The following is a 19,976-nucleotide window of genomic DNA, read 5'->3' as shown; positions in this document are numbered from 1 at the left end:
TTAAAATTTCCGACAATTGCAGCCTTATTTTTCTTACAAATATCTGAGATTTCTCAACATATTTGCTCCTCAATTTCCTACTGACTACTGGGGAGCAATTTCTGAGTTCCAACCATTTAGATTTATAGGACAATCCCTTAGGAATATCCTCTCTAAGTACAGCAGTAATCTTTCCCTTCCTTTCATGCCTCCCTTGCACCTAAACTTCTGAATATTGAGCTGTCAGTCCTGTCCCTCCTTTGGCCATGTTTCTGTGATAACTATGACGTACCAGTCCCATGTTCGCATGCATGCCCTGAGTTCACTGCCTTACCTGTCAGACCCCTTACTTGAAATAAAAGCAGTTTACTTGAAACATAGAACACAGAACATTACAGTGCAGTACAGGCCCTTCAGCCCTCAATGTTGGGTCGACCTGTGGAACCAATCTGAAATCTATCTATCCTTCACTATTCCATTTTCATCCATATGTTTATCTAATGAGCATTTAAATGCCCTTAACGTTAGTGAGTCTACGACTGTTGCAGACAGTGCACTTCACGCCCCTACTACACTCTGAGTAAAGAAACTACCTCTGACATCTGTCCTATATCTATCATCCCTCAATTTAAAGCTATGTCCCCTCATGCTTGCCATCACCATCCAACGAAAAAGGCTCTCACTACCCACCCTATCTAACCTTCTGATTCTCTTATATGTCTCAATTAAGTCACCTCTCACCCGTCTTCTCTCCAACAAAAACAGCTTCAAGTCCCTCAGCCTTTCCTTGTAAGATCTTCCCTCCATACCAGACAACATCCTAGTAAATCTCCTCTGACTCCTTTCCAAAGCTTCCACATCCTTCCTATAACGCAGTGATCAGAACCGTATGCAATACTCCAAGTGCAGCCGCACCAGAGGTTTGTGCAGCTGCAGCACGACCTTGTGGTTCCGAAACTCAATCCCTCTACCAATAAAAGTTAACACACTGTACGCCTTCTTAACAACCCTATCAACCTGAGTGGCAACTTTCAGGGATCTATGTCTATGGCCACCAAGATCTCTCTGCACATCTACACTATGAAGAATCTTACTATTAGCCTAGTAGTCTGCATTCCAGTTGCTCCTTCCAAAGTTAATCAACTCACACTTATCTGCATTAAACTCCATTTGCCACGTGTCAGCCCAGCTCTGCAGGTTATCTATGTCCCTCTGTAACCTGTAACATGCTCTAGCACTATCCATAACTCCACCGACCTTAGTGTCATCTGCAAGTTCACTAACCCATTCTTCTTTGCCCTCATCCAGGTCATTTATAAAAATGACAAACAGCAGTGGCTCCAAAACAGGTCCTTGTGGTATGCCACTAGTAACTGAACTCCAAGATGAACATTTCTCATCAACCGCCACCCTCTGTCTTCTTTCAGCTCTCCAATTTCTGATCCAAACCGCTAAATCACCCTCAATCCCATGCATCCATATTTTGAGCAATAGCCTATCATGGGAAACCTTATCAGGCACCATATCAGCTGCTTTACCCTCATCCAACTGTTTGGCCACCATCTCAAAGAACTCAATAAGGTTTGTCAGGCATGACTAACCCTTCACAAATTAGAGTTGGCTATCCCTAATCAAATTATTCCTCTCTAGAATATTATAAATTCTATCTCTTATAACCTTTTCCAACACTTTATCTACAACCAAAGTAAGGCTCACTGGTCTATAATTATCAGGGTTGTCTCTACTCCCCTTCTTGAACAAGAGGGCTATATTTGCTATCCTCCAGTCTTCTGGCACTATTCCTGTGGACAACGATGACATAAAGATCAAAGCCAAAGACTCTGCAATCTCCTCACTGACTTCCCAGAAAATCCTAGGATAAATTCCATCTGGCCCAGGGAACTTATCTATTTTCACACTTTCCAGAATTGCTAACACCTCCTCCTGGTGAATCTCAATTCCATCTAGGCTAGTAGCCTGTATCTCAGTATTCTTCTCAACAACATTGTCTTTTTCAAGTGTGAATACTGACGAAAAATTTTCATTTGGCACTTCCCCTACCTCCACTGACTCTACTCACAACTCCCCATGACTATTCTTGATTGGCCCTAGTCTTTCTCTAGTTATTCCTTTATTCCTGATATACCTATCGCAGGCTTCAGGGTTTTGCTTGATCCTATCTGCCAAGGCTTCTCATGTCCCCTCCTGCCTCTTCTTAGCTGTCTCTTCAGGTCTTTCCTGGCTAACTTGTAACTCTCAAGCGCCCTAACTGAGTCTTCATGTCTTATCTTAACATAAGCCTTCTTCTTCCTCTTGACAAGACATGCAACATTTTTGGTAAATAATAGCTCCCTTGCTCGATCACTTCCTCTCTGCCTGGCTGGTACATACTCATCAAGGACATGCAGTAGTTGTTCCTTGAATAGGTTCCACATTTCAATTGTGTCCATCCCCTGCAGTTTCCTTCCCTATCCTATGCATCCTAATTCTTGCTGAATCGCATCATCATAGCCTTTCCCCCAGCTATAACTCTTGCCCTGCAGTATATACCTATCCCTTTCTATCGCTAAAGTAAACATAACCAAATTGTGGTCACTATCACCAAAGTGCTCACCTCCCTTCAAATCTAACACCTGGACAGGTTCATTACTCAGTGCCAAATCCAATGTGACCTCACTGCTTGTTGGCTTGTTGTGTCACATTGAACAAAAATGGACCCATCTAAAGTACCTGAACTATAGTATTTCCAGTCAATAGTTGAAATGTTAAAGACCCCATAACAACTACCCTGTTACAGAATTATCTTTGCTGTCCTTTCCTCTACATCTCTGGAACTATTCGGAGGCCTATCGAAAACACCCAGCAGGGTGACCTCTCCTTTCCTCTTTCTAACCTCAGCCGATACAACCTCAGTAGATGAGTTCTCAAATGTCATTTTTGCCACCGTAATATAATCCTTCACTATCAATGTCACACTTCCACCTCTTTTACATCTTCTCTGTTCTTGCTGATACACCTAAATCGGGGAACCTACAACAACCATTCCTGTCCCTGCTCTATCCATGTCTCTGAGATGGCCACAACATTGATGTCCCATGTACCAACCCCTGCTGCTGGTTCTTCAAACTTACCTTGTTTTCTGACTTACTCTTGCCTGTCTTGTCTAATTAACTTGCTCTCTTTAACTTCAGAATCTTCCTCATTTGTCATTCTATTCTCACTACTACTTAGGATCCTCCTTCCCATATCCCCACCCCCAAACTAATTTAAAGGCTCCTAAATAGCACTCGCAAATCTCCCCCTCCAGTTCAGGTGAAACCCATCCCTTTTGAACAGGTCTCTTCTGTCCTGTAAGAGATCCTAATGATCCAAAAGTCTGGAATCTTGCCCATTCAACCATCTCCTCAGCCACTGATTTATCTTCTCTATCTTCTTATTCCAACTATCAATAGAACATGGTACCAGGAGTGATCCAGACATTACTACCTTTAAATCTTTTACCTAACTTGCTAAATTCACGCTACAAAGCCTCAACCCTATCTCTAATTATATCATTCTTACCAATATGTACAACAATCTCCAGCTTCTCAGTCTCTTTACTCTCTGCATCATTAGGCAAGGATAGCAACAGCTGTAATCTGAAGAAAATGATCTCACCAAAATTCTGGATGCATTTATATGTGGAGGTTTGGGAGATACTGCACAACTGCTCCCTGAAATCAGATGAAAGCGGAAAAATTCAGGGCAGCTGCGACGTTGACAGCCACGAGGATGGGAGTGCCACTTTCTCAGGTGCAAGTCAAATGACATAGATCCATGATGATGACCTGGGCATCCTTAACTGGTGACTGCACTACATTTTAGACAATGGAAGGAAAGGGCAGTGAGGCACGTTGGTACAAGGTCTCATTCCATCCCTCCTCCTTCTTCTTGGTGAATTTTCATCTGGTGCCTCTTCTCGAGAGACTGTGTGTCAATTTAAGGTGGTTGTTCTTCTTGCTGAGCTTGCTGATGGCATAATTGCTATCTCCCTCTTTGCTGTCTTCAGATTCGAAACAAGACCACAAGGACTCCTGCTACAGTGAAGTTCATACCAGACGCATGAACTGAAAAGCTGGGAAGTTTAGAAGGCTCGTACAGTTTATTGAAGAAATACCTGAGCCCTCATATCCAACACAATGAAGATTTATGTTATGCCCTCACAGTGTGATATGGAGGCTGACTAAGGTCATTGTCATGACTCCATGAGCACCAAGGAAAGTTACCTTATCCAAACATACAATACACAACGATATTGATATAGTACAGTGCCATACAACAAAATGCCCACCCTCTTGATTATTCAGTACTCAAACTCTCTCCCCCTCAGCACTAAAAGGCAATGCAAGTCACAGAGGCTGGCAGCTAGAAGGAAACACAAAGTAAGTGAGTGATAAGAAGGAAGCTAAGAGCCATAAGGTGCATCTTGTGCAGAGTTATCAGCTTCATGTGTATTCTTGCATGCAGAGCAACCTGGCCGAAACCTGCAGGTAAATGGTGTCCTTGAGCTCCAAAGTTAAGTACTGAAAGGGCTGAGATGGTGTGTGAGTTGGTCTGAGAAGAGCATGATGATATGGTGAGGTTGATGGTTTGCTGATGATAACTTTCACTGATAAAATGTCGAGAAGGATGATGGCCATGGAGCATTTAGACATATTGTGTTGTAGTCACAGTTGGTTAAAGACCAGCATAAGCTGCTACCTGCTTTGACCTTCTTGAAGAAGGAAACAAGGTCATGTGCTGGCATGGGAATAAGAAGAGTTGACTAATATTGAGATGCAAATACTTGGGAATAGGTTAGTTGCTGCTCAGTGGTGAGATTCTGAAGTTGCCATTTAAAGCTGAAGTGGAAAATCACAAAATTTCTTCTCAACATTGAGACTCTGATCTTTTTATTCTCATTATATTTTACCAACTTTTTCGCCATTATCCATTCCACTCAAGGGAGGAGAAAATTCCGCAAAGACAATAAAATCATTCAAAATTACTTTTGTAGTCCTCAAAATAAGGATCAAATTGCTGAACACACTCTGAAATCTTTAACATAAATTACACCTCAGACAAGGTAACTGTTGCATTTGCTTTTATTTTGACTGGCAGTCCTTTTTAGATTTCCCACAATACTGGAAGAAAAGCAGTTTTGTCAAATACTTAATCTTCTTTAAGGTGAGTTAATTTTAAACATTAACCCTCCAGTTCTGTACTCATTTTAAAGTCATATAATCTGATTATATTTTCAACATCTATGCCTCAGCAATTTAAAGACCTTGAAGAGATTCCCACTAATCCTCTTTGCTGTGAAAAAAGCAAGTTCAGTTCTGCATCTCCCTCTCTCTCTCTCTCTCTCGCTCTCTGGCAGCTTTGTTGTTCCCTATCATTTGTGAAACAGTATGGAATCTATAGGGCAGCCAAAACACTTTGACCTTTACTCCATGTGTTGAATCTTTGGGTTCCATCGACAATGAGAACTGAGACAGACAAGGTGCAAAAATTAAAAGATTGACAACCAAGCTGGTTTATCAACCCCATTCATCACACTGGCCATTTTGGCCATCTCAAGTTCAGGGACCAGGAAGGCCATTCACCCCAATTCAGGCAAGAAATGAGAGCCTTGAAGTAGGGATTAAAGATGCCGACAGGGATTTTGCAGCCAGCAAGTATATGTTTACTACTTGCAGGTTAGGACTCAGGCTGGAATGCTAAGGTGATTGTATAGGTCTTTCCTGTCTGCACTGATGGGGCGAATTCAAGAGGTTCTTGTAACACCTGCCCCTCCCAACACAGATGTTTTTTGTTGTCAATGTTTGCTTAAAACGTTTTGTAAAATGTTTTGAGATCACCTCTTCTTATCAAGGTGCACTCTTATCTCAAACTGCGACAGGAGCCACTCTGAAACTGTGAGGCCTGCAAACGTCTCTCTAACTTTGGGGCCACCCTCCCCACTTCGAGAAACAGTCCCTGCCCTTATTCCTCATCCTCAAGATGAAAATTCAGCCCCGCAGTGCTGTCACATTAACGACCAGCTGTAGCAAAGAAATATTAAACATAGTACTTGCTGTGCAGTATCAGCATATGAATGCATTCATACATTCAAATAATAACATCACGCTCTGTTATTCAATATTATGCACTTGAGATTTATTGAGTACCTTTTCTCTCAATGCTTCCAGATGATTTCTTCATAAAGGTATCACAGCTGCCCAAGGCTTCAAATCTCACATAAAGGGCATACTCTCGGTAATGTGGGATTTCGTTCTCTTTTTTATGAAATCTGAAAGGGCTATAAGAAAGATCAAAATCCTTTTCAGAATGTATACTCTAGGGAAGATCTCTCAGAGCATTCCACCAGATCCTTGTCATAACTCTTACAGAAGCCCAGTAGTTTCAAATAAAATAGTCAGGCAAAGCCTTCACAAACTCCAGGAATTAGAGCATCAGGGCATCATGAAAAGAAAGAAAAGGCCAATTGGCCTCTTGAGTCTGTTCCAACAATCAATAAAATAATGGTTGCTCTGATTACAGCCTCAATTCTAGTCAGCATCTCAAGAGGCAAAACCTCGACTTTTCTTTCTAAAGGAAAAGGAAGTCAATAGCAAAGGGATTGGATTTGGTATGCCAAAAGAGATTAGAAAATCAGTCTCCTGATATAGAGAGCACAATTGAGGAGGGAAGGAGCCTGAGCTCCCAAAGAAAATCTAATTGGCTCAATCCCACACAATGACTTTATCACACACAGACATATTCAGAATTGTTCCATTTTTTACCAAATGTGAGTATGTTCAGTGCAACTAACACACTACACCCATCATTGAAAAAGGCTCCTCACGTCACCCGCCAGTCAGGTTATTATCAGCCAACTAGTACACGTGGGCATTCACCCATCTCAGGTATTGGCGCTAACAATCTGATAGTGCCAGCCAATTAGATGCTGTTTGGATCCTAAAGTCTGCCAGTCGAGGCCTACACCACAGGAGATTTAGCTGTGAGGGCTCCCTTTTAAACTCTTCCCACAAAGTGGGGCTCAGAGGGAAAGAGGGCAAGGGGATTGGAGGGAATGGCATAGACTGGTTTTCAGAGACCATCTCCTTCTCCCCATTCTTGCTCTCCATGTAGTCTCTGATTGCATTGTTCCAGATTTGGGTAATTTGTTCCTCCCAGCCCACCCTATACTGGCAAATCACTATGGTTTCTAAATCAGAAAGCCAGCCATCATTCTCACCCTCTGCATGATCAATATATTAGAGTGTGGGCGTATGTATTTTCTGACACTCAAAAAGACAGACCTAATTGTGATAACCCAGCAGCAATGCTCTGTGTATTTAAAATGAAGAAGGTTATTTGACTTCTCATACACTTGTCATGCAGATAATCAAAAAAGTGATGTCTCACTCACTCAGCTCACCCACATTATTACACTTTCAAGATTAGACACAGATGAAGGTAAAACAGTAATTAAAATAATGGGTTTTAACTTGGTGTCTCTTTTGATGCAATCCTGACTTTTCTTCGTTGAGTCAATGAGTTCCTGGAATGAAGGCCTTGGAAAAGCAGAAATTTCTCAGTAGTTTTTAGTTGGTCTACCAGGAGGTGAATCGTTCAGATGGATAACGCTAACTGAGAGAGTTCTTCTTTCGTCTTTCAAGATAAGTGGTTACTGATGGAATTTTGCTGACAAGCTAACTAATTTTGCCTCATGGGGCTGACTGCCACCTTATCATTTGTCTTTGCAAGAAGTGATGTGTCACCGTGCTTATAGCTGCAATAGTAATTCAATATGCATTGGATTTTCAAACCCCCAGTAGTTCATGGCAGCTTTCTGTTTGAAAGACAAACTAACATTGCAATAAAGGTTTTAATGGTCTCATCTATCAGTTGGCCTGACTCACCGTGAATCACATCTAAAGGAATGTCATTTCTGTTCTCTCAAGAGTTAAGGTAGTTTTTCTAAATCCATAAAAGATGTCTTTTGATCTCTGAAGGCATCTTCATCCTCAGTCTTTTAAAATGTAGTTTTTAGAATAGAGCTTTTCATGTTAATAATCACGCTGGCAACTGAAGGGCAACAAGGCATGTGATGCAATCCTCTCCATTTGATAGTAAGCAGCTCCAGCAACACTCAAGAAACTTGACACATCTAGGACAAAGCAGTCTGTCCAACAGACACCCATCCACCACCTTCGACATGCATCCTCTCCACTTTCTGTGAGATGTGTTCCAACACAGCAGCTTGGCATGATAACAGTACCTCTCCTTTGTTGTTGCTGGGTCAAAATTCTGGAATTATTTTTCAAAGAGCATCATGGGAGTTCATAATTCTAGCAGTTCAACAAGATGTAACCATCTTCTTAAGGACAATTAATGATGAGCAATAATAACACCCAAACCCCTTCAACAAATAAAAGAAAGTCCTGAAGATCTTGACATATCTAATGCTGAAGCTCTTGAAAACTATTTTCCCTCATTCTCTCCAAATGTTATCCTGTGACTTGGAAATTTGGTGATGAATGCATCCATTTTAGGTCATAGAGTCATAGAGATATACAGCATGGAAACAAACCCTTCAGTCCAACCTGTCCATGCCGACCAGATATCCCAACCCATCTGCCAGCACCCGGCCCATATCCCTCCAAACCCTTCCTATTCATATACCAATCCAAATGCCTTTTAAATGTTGCAATTGTACCAGCCTCCACCACTTCCTCTGGCAGCTCATTCCATACCCATACCATCCTCTGTGTGAAAACGTTGCCCCTTATGGCTCTTTTATATCTTTCCCCTCTCACCCTAAACCTAGGCCCTCTAGTTCTGGACTTCCCAACCCCAGGGAAAAGATTTTGCCTATTTACCCTATCCATGCTCCTCATAATTTTGTAAACCTCTATAAGGTCACTCCTCAGCCTCCAACGCTCCAGGGAAAACAGCCCCAGCCTGTTCAGCCTCTCACTATACCTCAAATCCTCCAACCTTGGCAACATCCTTGTAAATGTTTTCTGAACCGATAAGAAGAAGACCAGAATTGCATGCAATATTCCAACAGTGGCCCAACCAATGTCCTGTACAGCCGCAATATGACCTCCCAACTCCTGTATTCAATACTCTGACCAATAAAAGAAAGCAAACCAAACGCCTTCCTCACTATCCTATCTACCTGCGACTTCACTTTCAAGGAGCTATGAACCTGCACTCCAAGGTCTCTTTGTTCAGCAACATTCCCTAGGAACTTACCATTAAGTGTATAAGTCCTGCTAAGATTTGCTTTCCCAAAATTCGCAGTAATCTGAATTAAACTCCATCTGCCATTTCTCAGCCCATTGTCCCATCTGGTCAAGATTCTGTTGTAATCTGAGGTATTTCTCTTCGCTGTCCACTACACCTCCAATTTTGGTGTCATCTTAAAACTTACTAACTGAACCACTTATGCTCACATCCAAATCCATTTATGTAAATGACAAAAAGTAGAGGACCCAGCACCAATCCTTGTTGCACTCAACCGGTCACAGGCCTCCAGTCTGAAAAACTACCATCCACCACCACCCTCTGTCTTCTACCTTTGAGCCAGTTCTGTATCCAAATGGCTAGTTCCCCCTCTATTCCATGAGATCTAACCTTGCTAATCAGTCTCCCATGGGGAACCTTGTCGAACACCTTACTGAAGTCCACATAGATCACATCTACCGCTCTGCCCTCATCAATCCTCTTTGTTACTTCCTCAAAAAACCCAATCAAGTTTGTGAGACATGAGTTCCCATGCACAAAGCCATGTTGACTATCCCTAATCATCCTTGCCTTTCCAAATACATGTACATCCTGTCCCTCAGGATACCCTCCAACAATTTGCCCACCACTGAGGTCAGGCTCACTGTTCTATAGCTCCCTGGATTGTTTTTACCGCCCTCCTTAAACAGTGGCACCATGTTAGCCAACCTACAGTCTTCCGTCACCTCACCTGTGACTATAGATGATACAAATATCTCACAAGAGACCCAGCAATCACTTGTCTAGCTTCCCACAGAGTTCTCAGGTACACCTGATCAGGTCCTAGGGATTTATCCACCTTTACCCGTTTCAAGACATCCAGCACTTCCTCCTTTGTAATGTGGACATTTTGCAAGATGTCACCATCTATTTCCCTACAGTCTATGTCTTCCATGTCCTTTTCCACAGTAAATACGGATGCAAAATACTCATTTAGTATCTCCCCCATTTTCTGTGACTCCACACAAAGGCCGCCTTGCTGATCTTTGAGGGGCCCTATTCTCACCCTAGTTACCCTTTTGTCCTTAATGCATTTGTAAAAACCCTTTGGATTCTCCTTAATTCGATTTGCTCAAGCTATTTCATGTCCCCTTTTTGCCCTCGTGATTTCCCTCTTAAGTATACTCCTTCTTCCTTTGTACTCTTTTCAGGATTCACTCAATCTATCCTGTCTATACCTGACATATGCTTCCTTCTTTTTCTTAACTAAACCTTCAATGTCTTTAGTCATCCAGCATTCCCTATACTTACCAGCCTTTCCTTTTACCCTGACAGGAATATGCTTTCTCTGGATTCTCATTATCTCATTTCTGAAGGCTTCCCATTTTCCAGCCGTCCCTTTACCTGCGAACCTTACCCCAGTCAGCTTTCAAAAGTTCTTGCCTAATACTGTCAAAATTGGCCTTTCTCCAATTTAGAGCTTGAAATGTGCATCCACATTTTGAATCAGACAAATCTCTCCATCTAAACCTTAACACAATGACAGTCCCAGTCTATATTTGGAAAGTTAAAATCCTCTGCCTTAACCATCCTATTATTCTTACAGATAGCTGAGATCTCCTTACAAGTTTGTTTCTCAATTTCCCTCTGACTATTAGGAGGTCTTATAATACAATCCCAATAAGGTGATCATCCCTTTCTTATTTCTCAGTTCCACCCAAATAACTTTCCTGAATGTATTTCTGGGAATATCCTCCTTCAATGCTATCCCTTATCAAAAATGCCATTCCCCCCCTCTCTTCCTGAATGTATTTCTGGGAATATCCTCCTTCAATGCTATCCCTTATCAAAAATGCCATTCCCCCCCTCTCTTGCCTCCCTTTCTATCTTTCCTGTAGCACTTGTATCATGGAACATGAAGCTGCCAGTCCTGCCCATCCCTGAGCCATGTTTCTGTAATTGCTATGATATCCCAGTCCCATGTTCCTAACCATGCCCTGAGTTCATCTGCCTTCCCTGTTAGGCTCCTTACATTGAAATAAATGCAGTTTAATTTATTAATCCTACCTTGTCCCCGCTTGCCCTGACTGTTTGACTCGCTTCTGTTCTCAACTGTACCAGTCTCAGATTGATCTCTTTCCTCAATATCTCCCTGGGTCTCACCCCACCCCACCTTACTAGTTTAAATCCTCCTGACCAGCTCTCACAAATCTCCCTGCCAGTATTTTAGTCCCCTTCCAATTTAGGTGCAATCCGTCCTTCTTGTACAGGTCACTTCTACCTCAAAAGAGATTCCAATGATCCAAAAATGTGAATCTTTCTCCCATACACCAGCTCCCCAACCATGCATTCATCTGCTCTATCCTCCTATTCCTGCCCTCACTAGCTCGTAGCACTGGGATTAATCCAGATGTTACTACTCTCAAGGACCTCCTTTTTAAATTTCTGCCTAACTCTCTGTAATCTCCATTCAGAATCTCAACCTTTTCCCTTCCTATGTCATTGGTTCCAATGTGGACAATGACCCCTTGATGGTCCCTCTCCCCTGTGAGAACATCCTGCACCCTCTCTGAGACATTCTTGATCCTGACACCAGGGAAGCAACACACCATTCTGCTTTCTCGCTGCTGGCCACAGAAACGTCTGTCTGTACCTCGGTCTACAGAATCCCCTAACACAATTGATCTCTTGGAAGCCGACGTACCCCTCGTTGCATTAGAGCCAATCTCAATACCAGAAACTTGGCTGTTCGTGCTATGTTCCCCTGAGAATTCATCATACATTTTTCCAAAACAGCATTCCTGTTTTAAATGGGTATATCCGCAAAAGACTCCTGCACTAGCTGCCTACCACTATTACCTTTCCTGGGGTTAACCCATCCATGTGACTGTATCTGTGACTTTTCCCCCTTCCTATAACTGCCATCCATCACATACTGTTACTGTTGCAAATTCCACATTGGTTCTAACTGTCTCTCCAACTGATCCATTCGATCTGATATTCGCATCCAACAGCATTTATAGCAGATATAATCCGCAGTGACCCTTAAACTCTCTTTAAACTCCCACATCTGACAAGAAGTACATATCATTGTACTAAAGGTCATTTTTCCTCCTTCACACTCTACAGACCCAGAAAATAACACCATCTTATTCCTCTACAAAACACTGCCATAAATAAATAGTTATGGCTTATATTTTAAGTTTAATCAAGAGACATATCTCCAAAAACATATAATCAAGAAAGAACCCACTTTACTCGCTATTGCAGCCTTTCTGTTGGACACACTTAAAACAATGATTAACTTATCTGATTCTGTGCTGTGAACTTCGCCCAAACAGGTCCCTCCAAGTTTAGTTGTGAATTTCACTGTTTGTTAATTTTCCCAGACACACTCCGACGTCCAGAGATGCATGAATTCAAAACAGCAAAGGCAGTAACTGTGCAGGTTCTCTCTCTCTCTCCTGTACTGTCCTCACCAAGTACTTCCTTTGTCTGTTCTTCTCCCTTTTAAAAACTGCTGTTGTTTTGACTTTTTTTTTCCAAAGTTCCAAAATGGTGCACAGATAGGTCTGGAGGTTTCTAATTCAATGGGGATTGCACTGTACCCTTCTTTTACAGAGTGAAAAATGCAATTGGACACCATCGTGATCTCCATTGAGAGGTTAAGACTCGACAAAATAGTCGTCAAAACTTCAAAAAAAGGGTAATGTTTGAGTCGTGTTTTTATTTTTAGAACAAGGCTCTGCAAGCCCAGGGCTGAAAATGTGTTGCTGGAAAAGCGCAGCAGGTCAGGCAGCATCCAAGGAACAGGAGATTCGACGTTTCGGGCATAAGCCCTTCTTCAGGAAATCAGAAGAAGGGCTTATGCCCGAAACGTCGAATCTCCTGTTCCTTGGATGCTGCCTGACCTGCTGCGCTTTTCCAGCAACACATTTTCAGCTCTGATCTCCAGCATCTGCAGACCTCACTTTCTCCGCAAGCCCAGGAGTCACAATTGGCTCCTGAAGGCCAACCGAACATCCCTCAGATCCAATTCTCACCTCTGTCCCCTATGGCACTGTGAACAGAGTGAATAAAAAAGATCCATACATGCAAAATAATTGTAAGGAAGGTCAGAGCAAGTTGGTAGTTTACAGTGGCCACCATCATAAGGTCATTTTAACTTTCTGCTACTCTGCAGAGGAATCTTAGTTTTCAATAATGTTCCTTCACATTCCCACAAAAGACAAATCAATATTTTGCTGAGCTGCTGACTCCGGACCCCAAGCAGCATACACCTCTTGCTCTATCTTCCAAGTAAGGAGAACAAATATCCATTTGACAGTCCCTGGATCTGGTAACTGCTCATCCTGCCCAGAATGAGTGGTTCCTTCATTGCTGTTATTATGCTTCTACAAATGGTGAAATGAATAATGAAAACAGGGAGAAAAATATTGTGTTCTTATTGACTTACTATGAGCTAGAGCACAGAGGATCTCTTGATATATTTTATAACTTTAAAACCAAACAAGTTAATGAAACAAGAGCATATAATTTAGTGAAAACATAAATTCAAAACATCACTTTACTCAAAGGATGATAAACATGTAGATTAATTTATTGGGTAAAGTAATTAAATTAATAATATCTGAGGAGCTCAAGGTATTGTTGGTGACCTGGCTGGGTGAGTTAAAAGTCAAGAGGAGCAGTTGACAGATTAAATGGTTATTTCTCCAACTATGTTATTATGTTTCTTAAAAATTATAGTCAATAACAATCCAGCACTGTTTACATTGCCACAGAAGTGACTGACAGCATGGTGTATAGGTCTCACTTCCACACAGTTATATCAGGTCGCAGATAAAATATATTCAAGAGAGACAACAAGTAATTTGGAAATGACAGTTGGGATCATTCTGTGAGTGTATCTTTTAGCAGTGGAATATAATTTGTGTTTTCTCATCTCGATAATACATTCACCTGCTAAAATGATTGAATGTCAAAACATAAATACTGTAATACATTCATTTCAGTATCTTTAGTGCTATTTGACTTACTCAGTATCCTTCGGATTGAAGCACAAAGTAACAATGGTTTTGTTATATGGATGTAAAATCCCTTGGCACGGTTGACATGTAATCAGACCAAATGTATAAGCAGTTGGTGTTGGCTCATCTACCTTTCTGTTTGCCAAAACAGCATCTGAACTCAAGGATAAATCTGTACCCTAAATCAAAGACAATTCGTTTAAAAATAAAATTAAGGGAAGCCTGTTTTACAAATAGCACAACTTCTTGATATATTTAAAAATGGTAATCTGCTGATTCTTCATCATCAACACAGATGAAAAAAGGCTAATCATTAAATATAAAACATTTTAATCAAGTTCCAATCCACCGCCTGTAAGTGATTGATTTTAAATAACTGAAAATGCTCTTTATAACAAACAAACAGCTATTTACTGTATTAATCTGCTCAAACTAGTTATTTCTTAATAAGTAATATTTTTTAAAAGGTGCCTGTTAGCGCCTATGTATCTACAAAACAGTTTAATACCAACAGCCTCCTCCAAGGGGTGTAAATTAGCAAAAACGCAGACTAATAACTTTATGGGTGGCACAGTGGTTAGCACTGCTGACTCACAGCACCAGGGTCTCAGGTTCAATTCCAACCTTGGCTGACTGTCTGTGTAGAGTTTGCACATTCTCCCCGTGTCTGCATGGGTTTCCTCCAGGTGCTCCAGTTTCTTCCCACAATCCAAAGATACGCAGGTCAGGTGAATTGACCATGCTAAATTGTCCATAGCGTTTGGTGCATCAGTCAGAGCGAAATGGGTCTGGGTGGGTTACTCTTCGGAGGGTCGGTGTGGACTTGTTGGGCTGAAGGGCCTGTTTCCACACTGTAGGGAATCTAATCTAAAAAAAATGGGAATATGGCCAGTTTGGTGAGCAGGGCAGTCTTCCAGCACCATGGACTGAACTTTCCCCAAATTCAGCTAAGTGTCAACTTTGGGAAGTTCATGGGAGATTTCCATCTATGAACCCTTGAGACATTTCTCACACACTTGCATGCTTCTCACTTCACCAAGTATGCACCCATCTTCACAGTGCTACTGTCATACAATGCTGCATTCAGACAGTGGCAAAATGCTCGCAAGTGACAGAACCTTATGGCAATTGCACCATGGATGTCATGCTGAAATTTCAGCTATACACTGTTTCAAACTTTGCCAGCCTGGTCTGAAGTCGCCAAACAGTCAGTGTAGTGTCTATGATCCAGAGCAAATTATAGCAGGGCTGCCAAAAGGTTAAGATCTTTTGCATTCGGTGTAGTTAAGTACCACTATTTTCTCTCTGCTACCTCACAGTCACTCTAACTCTTCTCTTGTATCTGCCTCTACTAATGCCCAGGGTCCACTATTCTTAACATGCATGCAGCATCTTCAGTGGACAGCGAAGAGAATTACCTCAGATCACAACAGGATCTTGATCAGATGGGCCAATAGGCTGAGAAGTGGCAGATGGAGTTTAATTCAGATAAATGCAAGGTGTAGCATTTTGGGAAAGCAAATCTTGGCAGGACTTATACACTTAATGGTAAAGTCCAAGGGAGTGTTGCTGAACAAAGAGACCTTGGAGTTTAGGTTCATAGCTCCTTGAAAGTGGAGACGCAGGTAGATAGGATAGTGAAGAAGGCATTTGGTATGCTTTATTTTATTGGTCAGAGTATTGAGTACAGGAGTTGGGAGGTCATGTTGCGGCTGTACAGGAAATTGGTTAGGTCACTGTTGGAATATTGTGTGCAATTCTGGTCTCCTACCCACCAGAAAGATGTTGTGAAACTTGAAAGGGTTCAGAAAAGATTTACAAGGATGTTGCCAAGGTTGGAGGATTTGAGCTATAGGGAGAGGGTGAACAGACTGGGGCTGTTTTCCCTGGAACGTCGAAGGCTGAGGGGTGACCTTATAGAGGTTTACAAAATTATGAGGGGCATGGATAGGGTAAATAGGCAAAGCCTTTCCCTTGGGTGGGGGAGTCCAGAACTAGAGGGCATAAGTTTAGGGTGAGAGGGGAAAGATATAAAAGAGACCTAAGGGGCAACTTTTTCACTCAGATGTGGCACGTGTATGGAATGAGCTGCCAGAGGAAGTGGTGGAGGCTGGTACAATTGCAACATTTAAGAGGCATTTGGATGGGTATATGAATAGAAAGGGTTTGGAGGGAAATGGGCCGGGTACCGGCAGGCGGGACTAGATTGGGTTGCGATAGCTGATCAGCATGGACGGGTTGGACCAAAGGGTCTGTTTCCATGCTGTACATCTCTATGACTCTATGACTCTCACCTATCTCATTCACCCAAATTATTATGTTTTCCTATGTAACCTGACATCATTAAACACATCTGTTGAAATCATTCCACTATATTTAATGAATCAAGACCTTATGGAGGAAAGAGCAAACTTTGAAAGAGAAAAAAAGTGTTTAACTTTCTAGAAAAACCATCATGGAGAAGCCGGCTCTTATTAAGCATAGAACTCACTAAAGTGGGTGATTTATTTTAAAAAAAGGCTTCAAAAATACATAATTCACACTAATGGCCATTCATTATGTGAACCGTAATGTGGTGCAGGATCTTTTTATAGATTCTGAGCCAAAAATATATTCACAGACAACAATGTACTTTTACGTCCTAATGGACTTCCAGAAAGCTTCTTGAGTGCAGAGAAGCTGCCATCCTCTTTCATCCACCTGTTCATCCTCCCATCAAAACAGCCCATGCACCAAAATGAGAGAGAACCAAAATGAGAGTGATGACTCTGAGATCTAAGTCAAACATGAGTTGAAAAAGGTGGGAAAACAATGCTGGAAGGTAGCAAGTGTGACATGGCATGAATGAAACAGCCCAGTACACAGCCTTTCATCAACTGGTGACTATTCATCGCCAGATCCACAATTTTGCATAATTTCCCTAATGTACTTTTGAAAGAAGCTTCAAGTGTTGAAATTCTGTAACTACAATAAATCAAGATCATAACTGGTCAGAATTACTTAACATTGATATGATCAAACAAAGAATAAAACAAGATATAAACATTTTGCAGGGAAAAAAAATTGTTTGCAATCCATTTAAGAGTTGAGTATTATTTATTATAATAAGACATTACTCCAATAACATTTTACAGGCTCTTACCACTTCAGATCCAAGAGCATTGTTTTCCATCACAGTCACCCAATCAATGGTTTCTGGGCTGTTGTTATACAAAATAACTTGATCCAGTTTTGATGTTCCATAATATGTACCACCAAACCGAATACAGTCAAGCTTCTGGCCAGAGAAATCAAGAACTTCCAGTAAGGAGGCAACTATATTTGCCTTAACTCTCAGAGTAGTATCTTCAGCACCTTCCAAGCACACCCTGGTGGGAAAGAGAGCAAATGAAATGGAAGCACAGAACTATTACAGCGAAAAATAATATTTTACTTGCCCATATTTCTACCCTATTTCCACTGAAACTGCTCATCACCTGCTGGAGCAATGAAAATGTTTGTAAATGCCCTATAAAATTTACAAGGGTTCAAATTCAGAATTTTACTTGAACAAATTCCACCACACTTAAATTAATGTTGGCATAGTTTTGAAAAGTTGACATTAAGCAATATTTTCTCAATGGCTTTGTGACTCATCATAAAGCCACCTGTTACTTAAGGTCAAATTTTAATAACAAATCTCAGTATTACTGTTGTTATTGTCAGTGAAGCAATGCACTAAAGTGCACATAATGTATTTACTTATTTATCGGTGCAAACATGCAGATACATATGACTTTTAAAATAATTTCAAATCACTGTGTGGAAAAGATTTAAAAGTAGTTGGAAGGAGTTTTAAAAGTAAAGGTGTTATTTCAGCAGAGCATGGTTAACAAAGTAATCAAGGCCAATGTAGCATATTAGGTGCTGGAAGCAAGCCTTCAGTCTTGTACTCATCCCCCTCCCTCCACAATTACGTTTCTGAAATGAATATTATACATAATGCTAACTATTACAATTAAACAATGAATCTATAATTACAGATATATTGTACATGATAACAGGAGAACATCATTATCCAAATTGTACATTCTCACAGTTCTGCACTTTTCACAGGCTAAGTACGAGAAGAAATGCACATTATATGCCATATGGTTCTAATAATACAATACTCTGCATTCCTGGAATAGTTGCTGCTAAATTTTATGCTCAATTTACACAATCAATAATATTATGATAGAGTGGGCTAGATTTAATGGTGCTCTTTCACATTATTTGCTACCTTGCAGTTTTGAAACAGTCATGAAGATATATAAATTTGTAAAACTGTTGCATAGATAGCATGAGGAATATAATGTCAAGCCATGGGAAAGAGTGCAATGGATATCTATAAGCTGTGTCAGCATATATTAATGTATAATGGTACATCATTGCCATTGCTGAATTACCATTGCTTTTATGTAGTTTCAAAAATAGTTCATTTAGTTTTTTGCTGCATTCAAATTGTCTGCTCAAAAGTTCCTCAGAAGAAGATGATGTCTTATCAAAACTATTTTAGCAGATTAAGCCTACATGCATTAAAGTTTCGAAGAATGGTGAATGATCATATTGAAATATATGAGATACTGAGGGCGCTTGCCAGGGTAGATGTTGAGATGTTTCCTCAAATGGGAGAATCTTAAACTAGGTGACGTAGTTACAGATTAAGGGTACACTCATTTAAATCCTTCCTAGGAAACTAAGAATGGTTCCAGAGGGAATTGGGGAATGGATGTCAGCTGTGGACAGTAGAGAGTGAGGCCCAGGTTGGGTGGTGGGGGAGGGGGGGTCGGGGGAAGAGATGTGGCTCTGTTGATGATGTCAAGAGGAGTGGTCGGACCCAGCAGCAGGGCAGAAGTGTGGTAAGGTCCTGGAGAACGGGACATGGTGGTGGGATCACAGCATGGGTTGAGTGGAGCAGGGTACCTGGTTCCAGGGGAAGGATTTGGATCTGGCGGATCAAATTGTTGATCCCTGGAGGAAGTGGTTGAGGATGTGTGAGTCAAGTTGTGGGTTAGTCGAATCGTAACTCATAACTTATTTTGAGGTTTATCAAAGTCTAACTTTCCCTGAGTAACTATCTACTGGATTGCAGCAGAATCCCACCTCTCTGATTTAAATGGATATTTTCGGAAGGTTCCAGGTGCAGGGGAACTGCCCAATGGAACCTTCAATTTTGGGGTAAATTCCTTTGGAGTCTGCTAAGATGGGGTTTCTGCAGCATTCTCACATCCAAATTCCACCAATGCTTAAGAAAGATGGGAACACATCAGAAAAATCGAGGCAAAATAAAATCCAAAAGAACTGAAGATGCTGTGAATCAGAAACAAAAACAGAAGTTGCTGGAAAAGCTCAGCAAGTCTGGCAGCATCTGTGAAGAAAAATCAGAATTAACATTTCGGGTCGAGTGACCCTTCCTCAGAAGATAAGATTTAAAGTCCAATTTTTCTCTGAACAGTGATGCTGGCTGCCTTAGGTGAAAATAATTTTCTTGCGGCCTGGAACACAGGGCTGAACCCTTTATTTATATACATTAACAGTGGTGTTATATATGTCTAATGCACAATCTAAATTCTAATTCAGAAGTGAGTGTCTTAAGAATTTTCTTTCTTTTCTGATTTTTTTTAATTCTGCAAATAATTGCACTTGGACTAATGTACTAGGGAAATGTTCAGAAGATGGACAATGATTAGCTCATGAACAAGTGTTAATTGC

At 41.1% G+C, this 19,976-nt stretch overlaps 1 protein-coding gene across 1 annotated transcript in view; it reads right to left on the bottom strand.

Annotated features, from left to right (window-relative positions):
• The window catches only part of LOC132820918 (cilia- and flagella-associated protein 47-like), a 491,537-nt gene that overhangs the window by 451,239 nt on the left and 20,322 nt on the right, over window positions 1-19,976 (bottom strand). The window contains 3 exon segments of the mRNA XM_060833275.1: window positions 6,168-6,298; window positions 14,253-14,422; window positions 17,386-17,611. Of these exon segments, the coding sequence (XP_060689258.1) occupies window positions 6,168-6,298; window positions 14,253-14,422; window positions 17,386-17,611 (527 nt within the window).

Source organism: Hemiscyllium ocellatum, chromosome 12 (assembly GCF_020745735.1).
Source record: "Hemiscyllium ocellatum isolate sHemOce1 chromosome 12, sHemOce1.pat.X.cur, whole genome shotgun sequence".
Classification (NCBI taxonomy): domain Eukaryota; kingdom Metazoa; phylum Chordata; class Chondrichthyes; order Orectolobiformes; family Hemiscylliidae; genus Hemiscyllium; species Hemiscyllium ocellatum.
The sequence above is the reverse complement of the archived record's forward strand: the minus strand, read 5'-3'. Positions and strand labels throughout refer to the sequence as shown.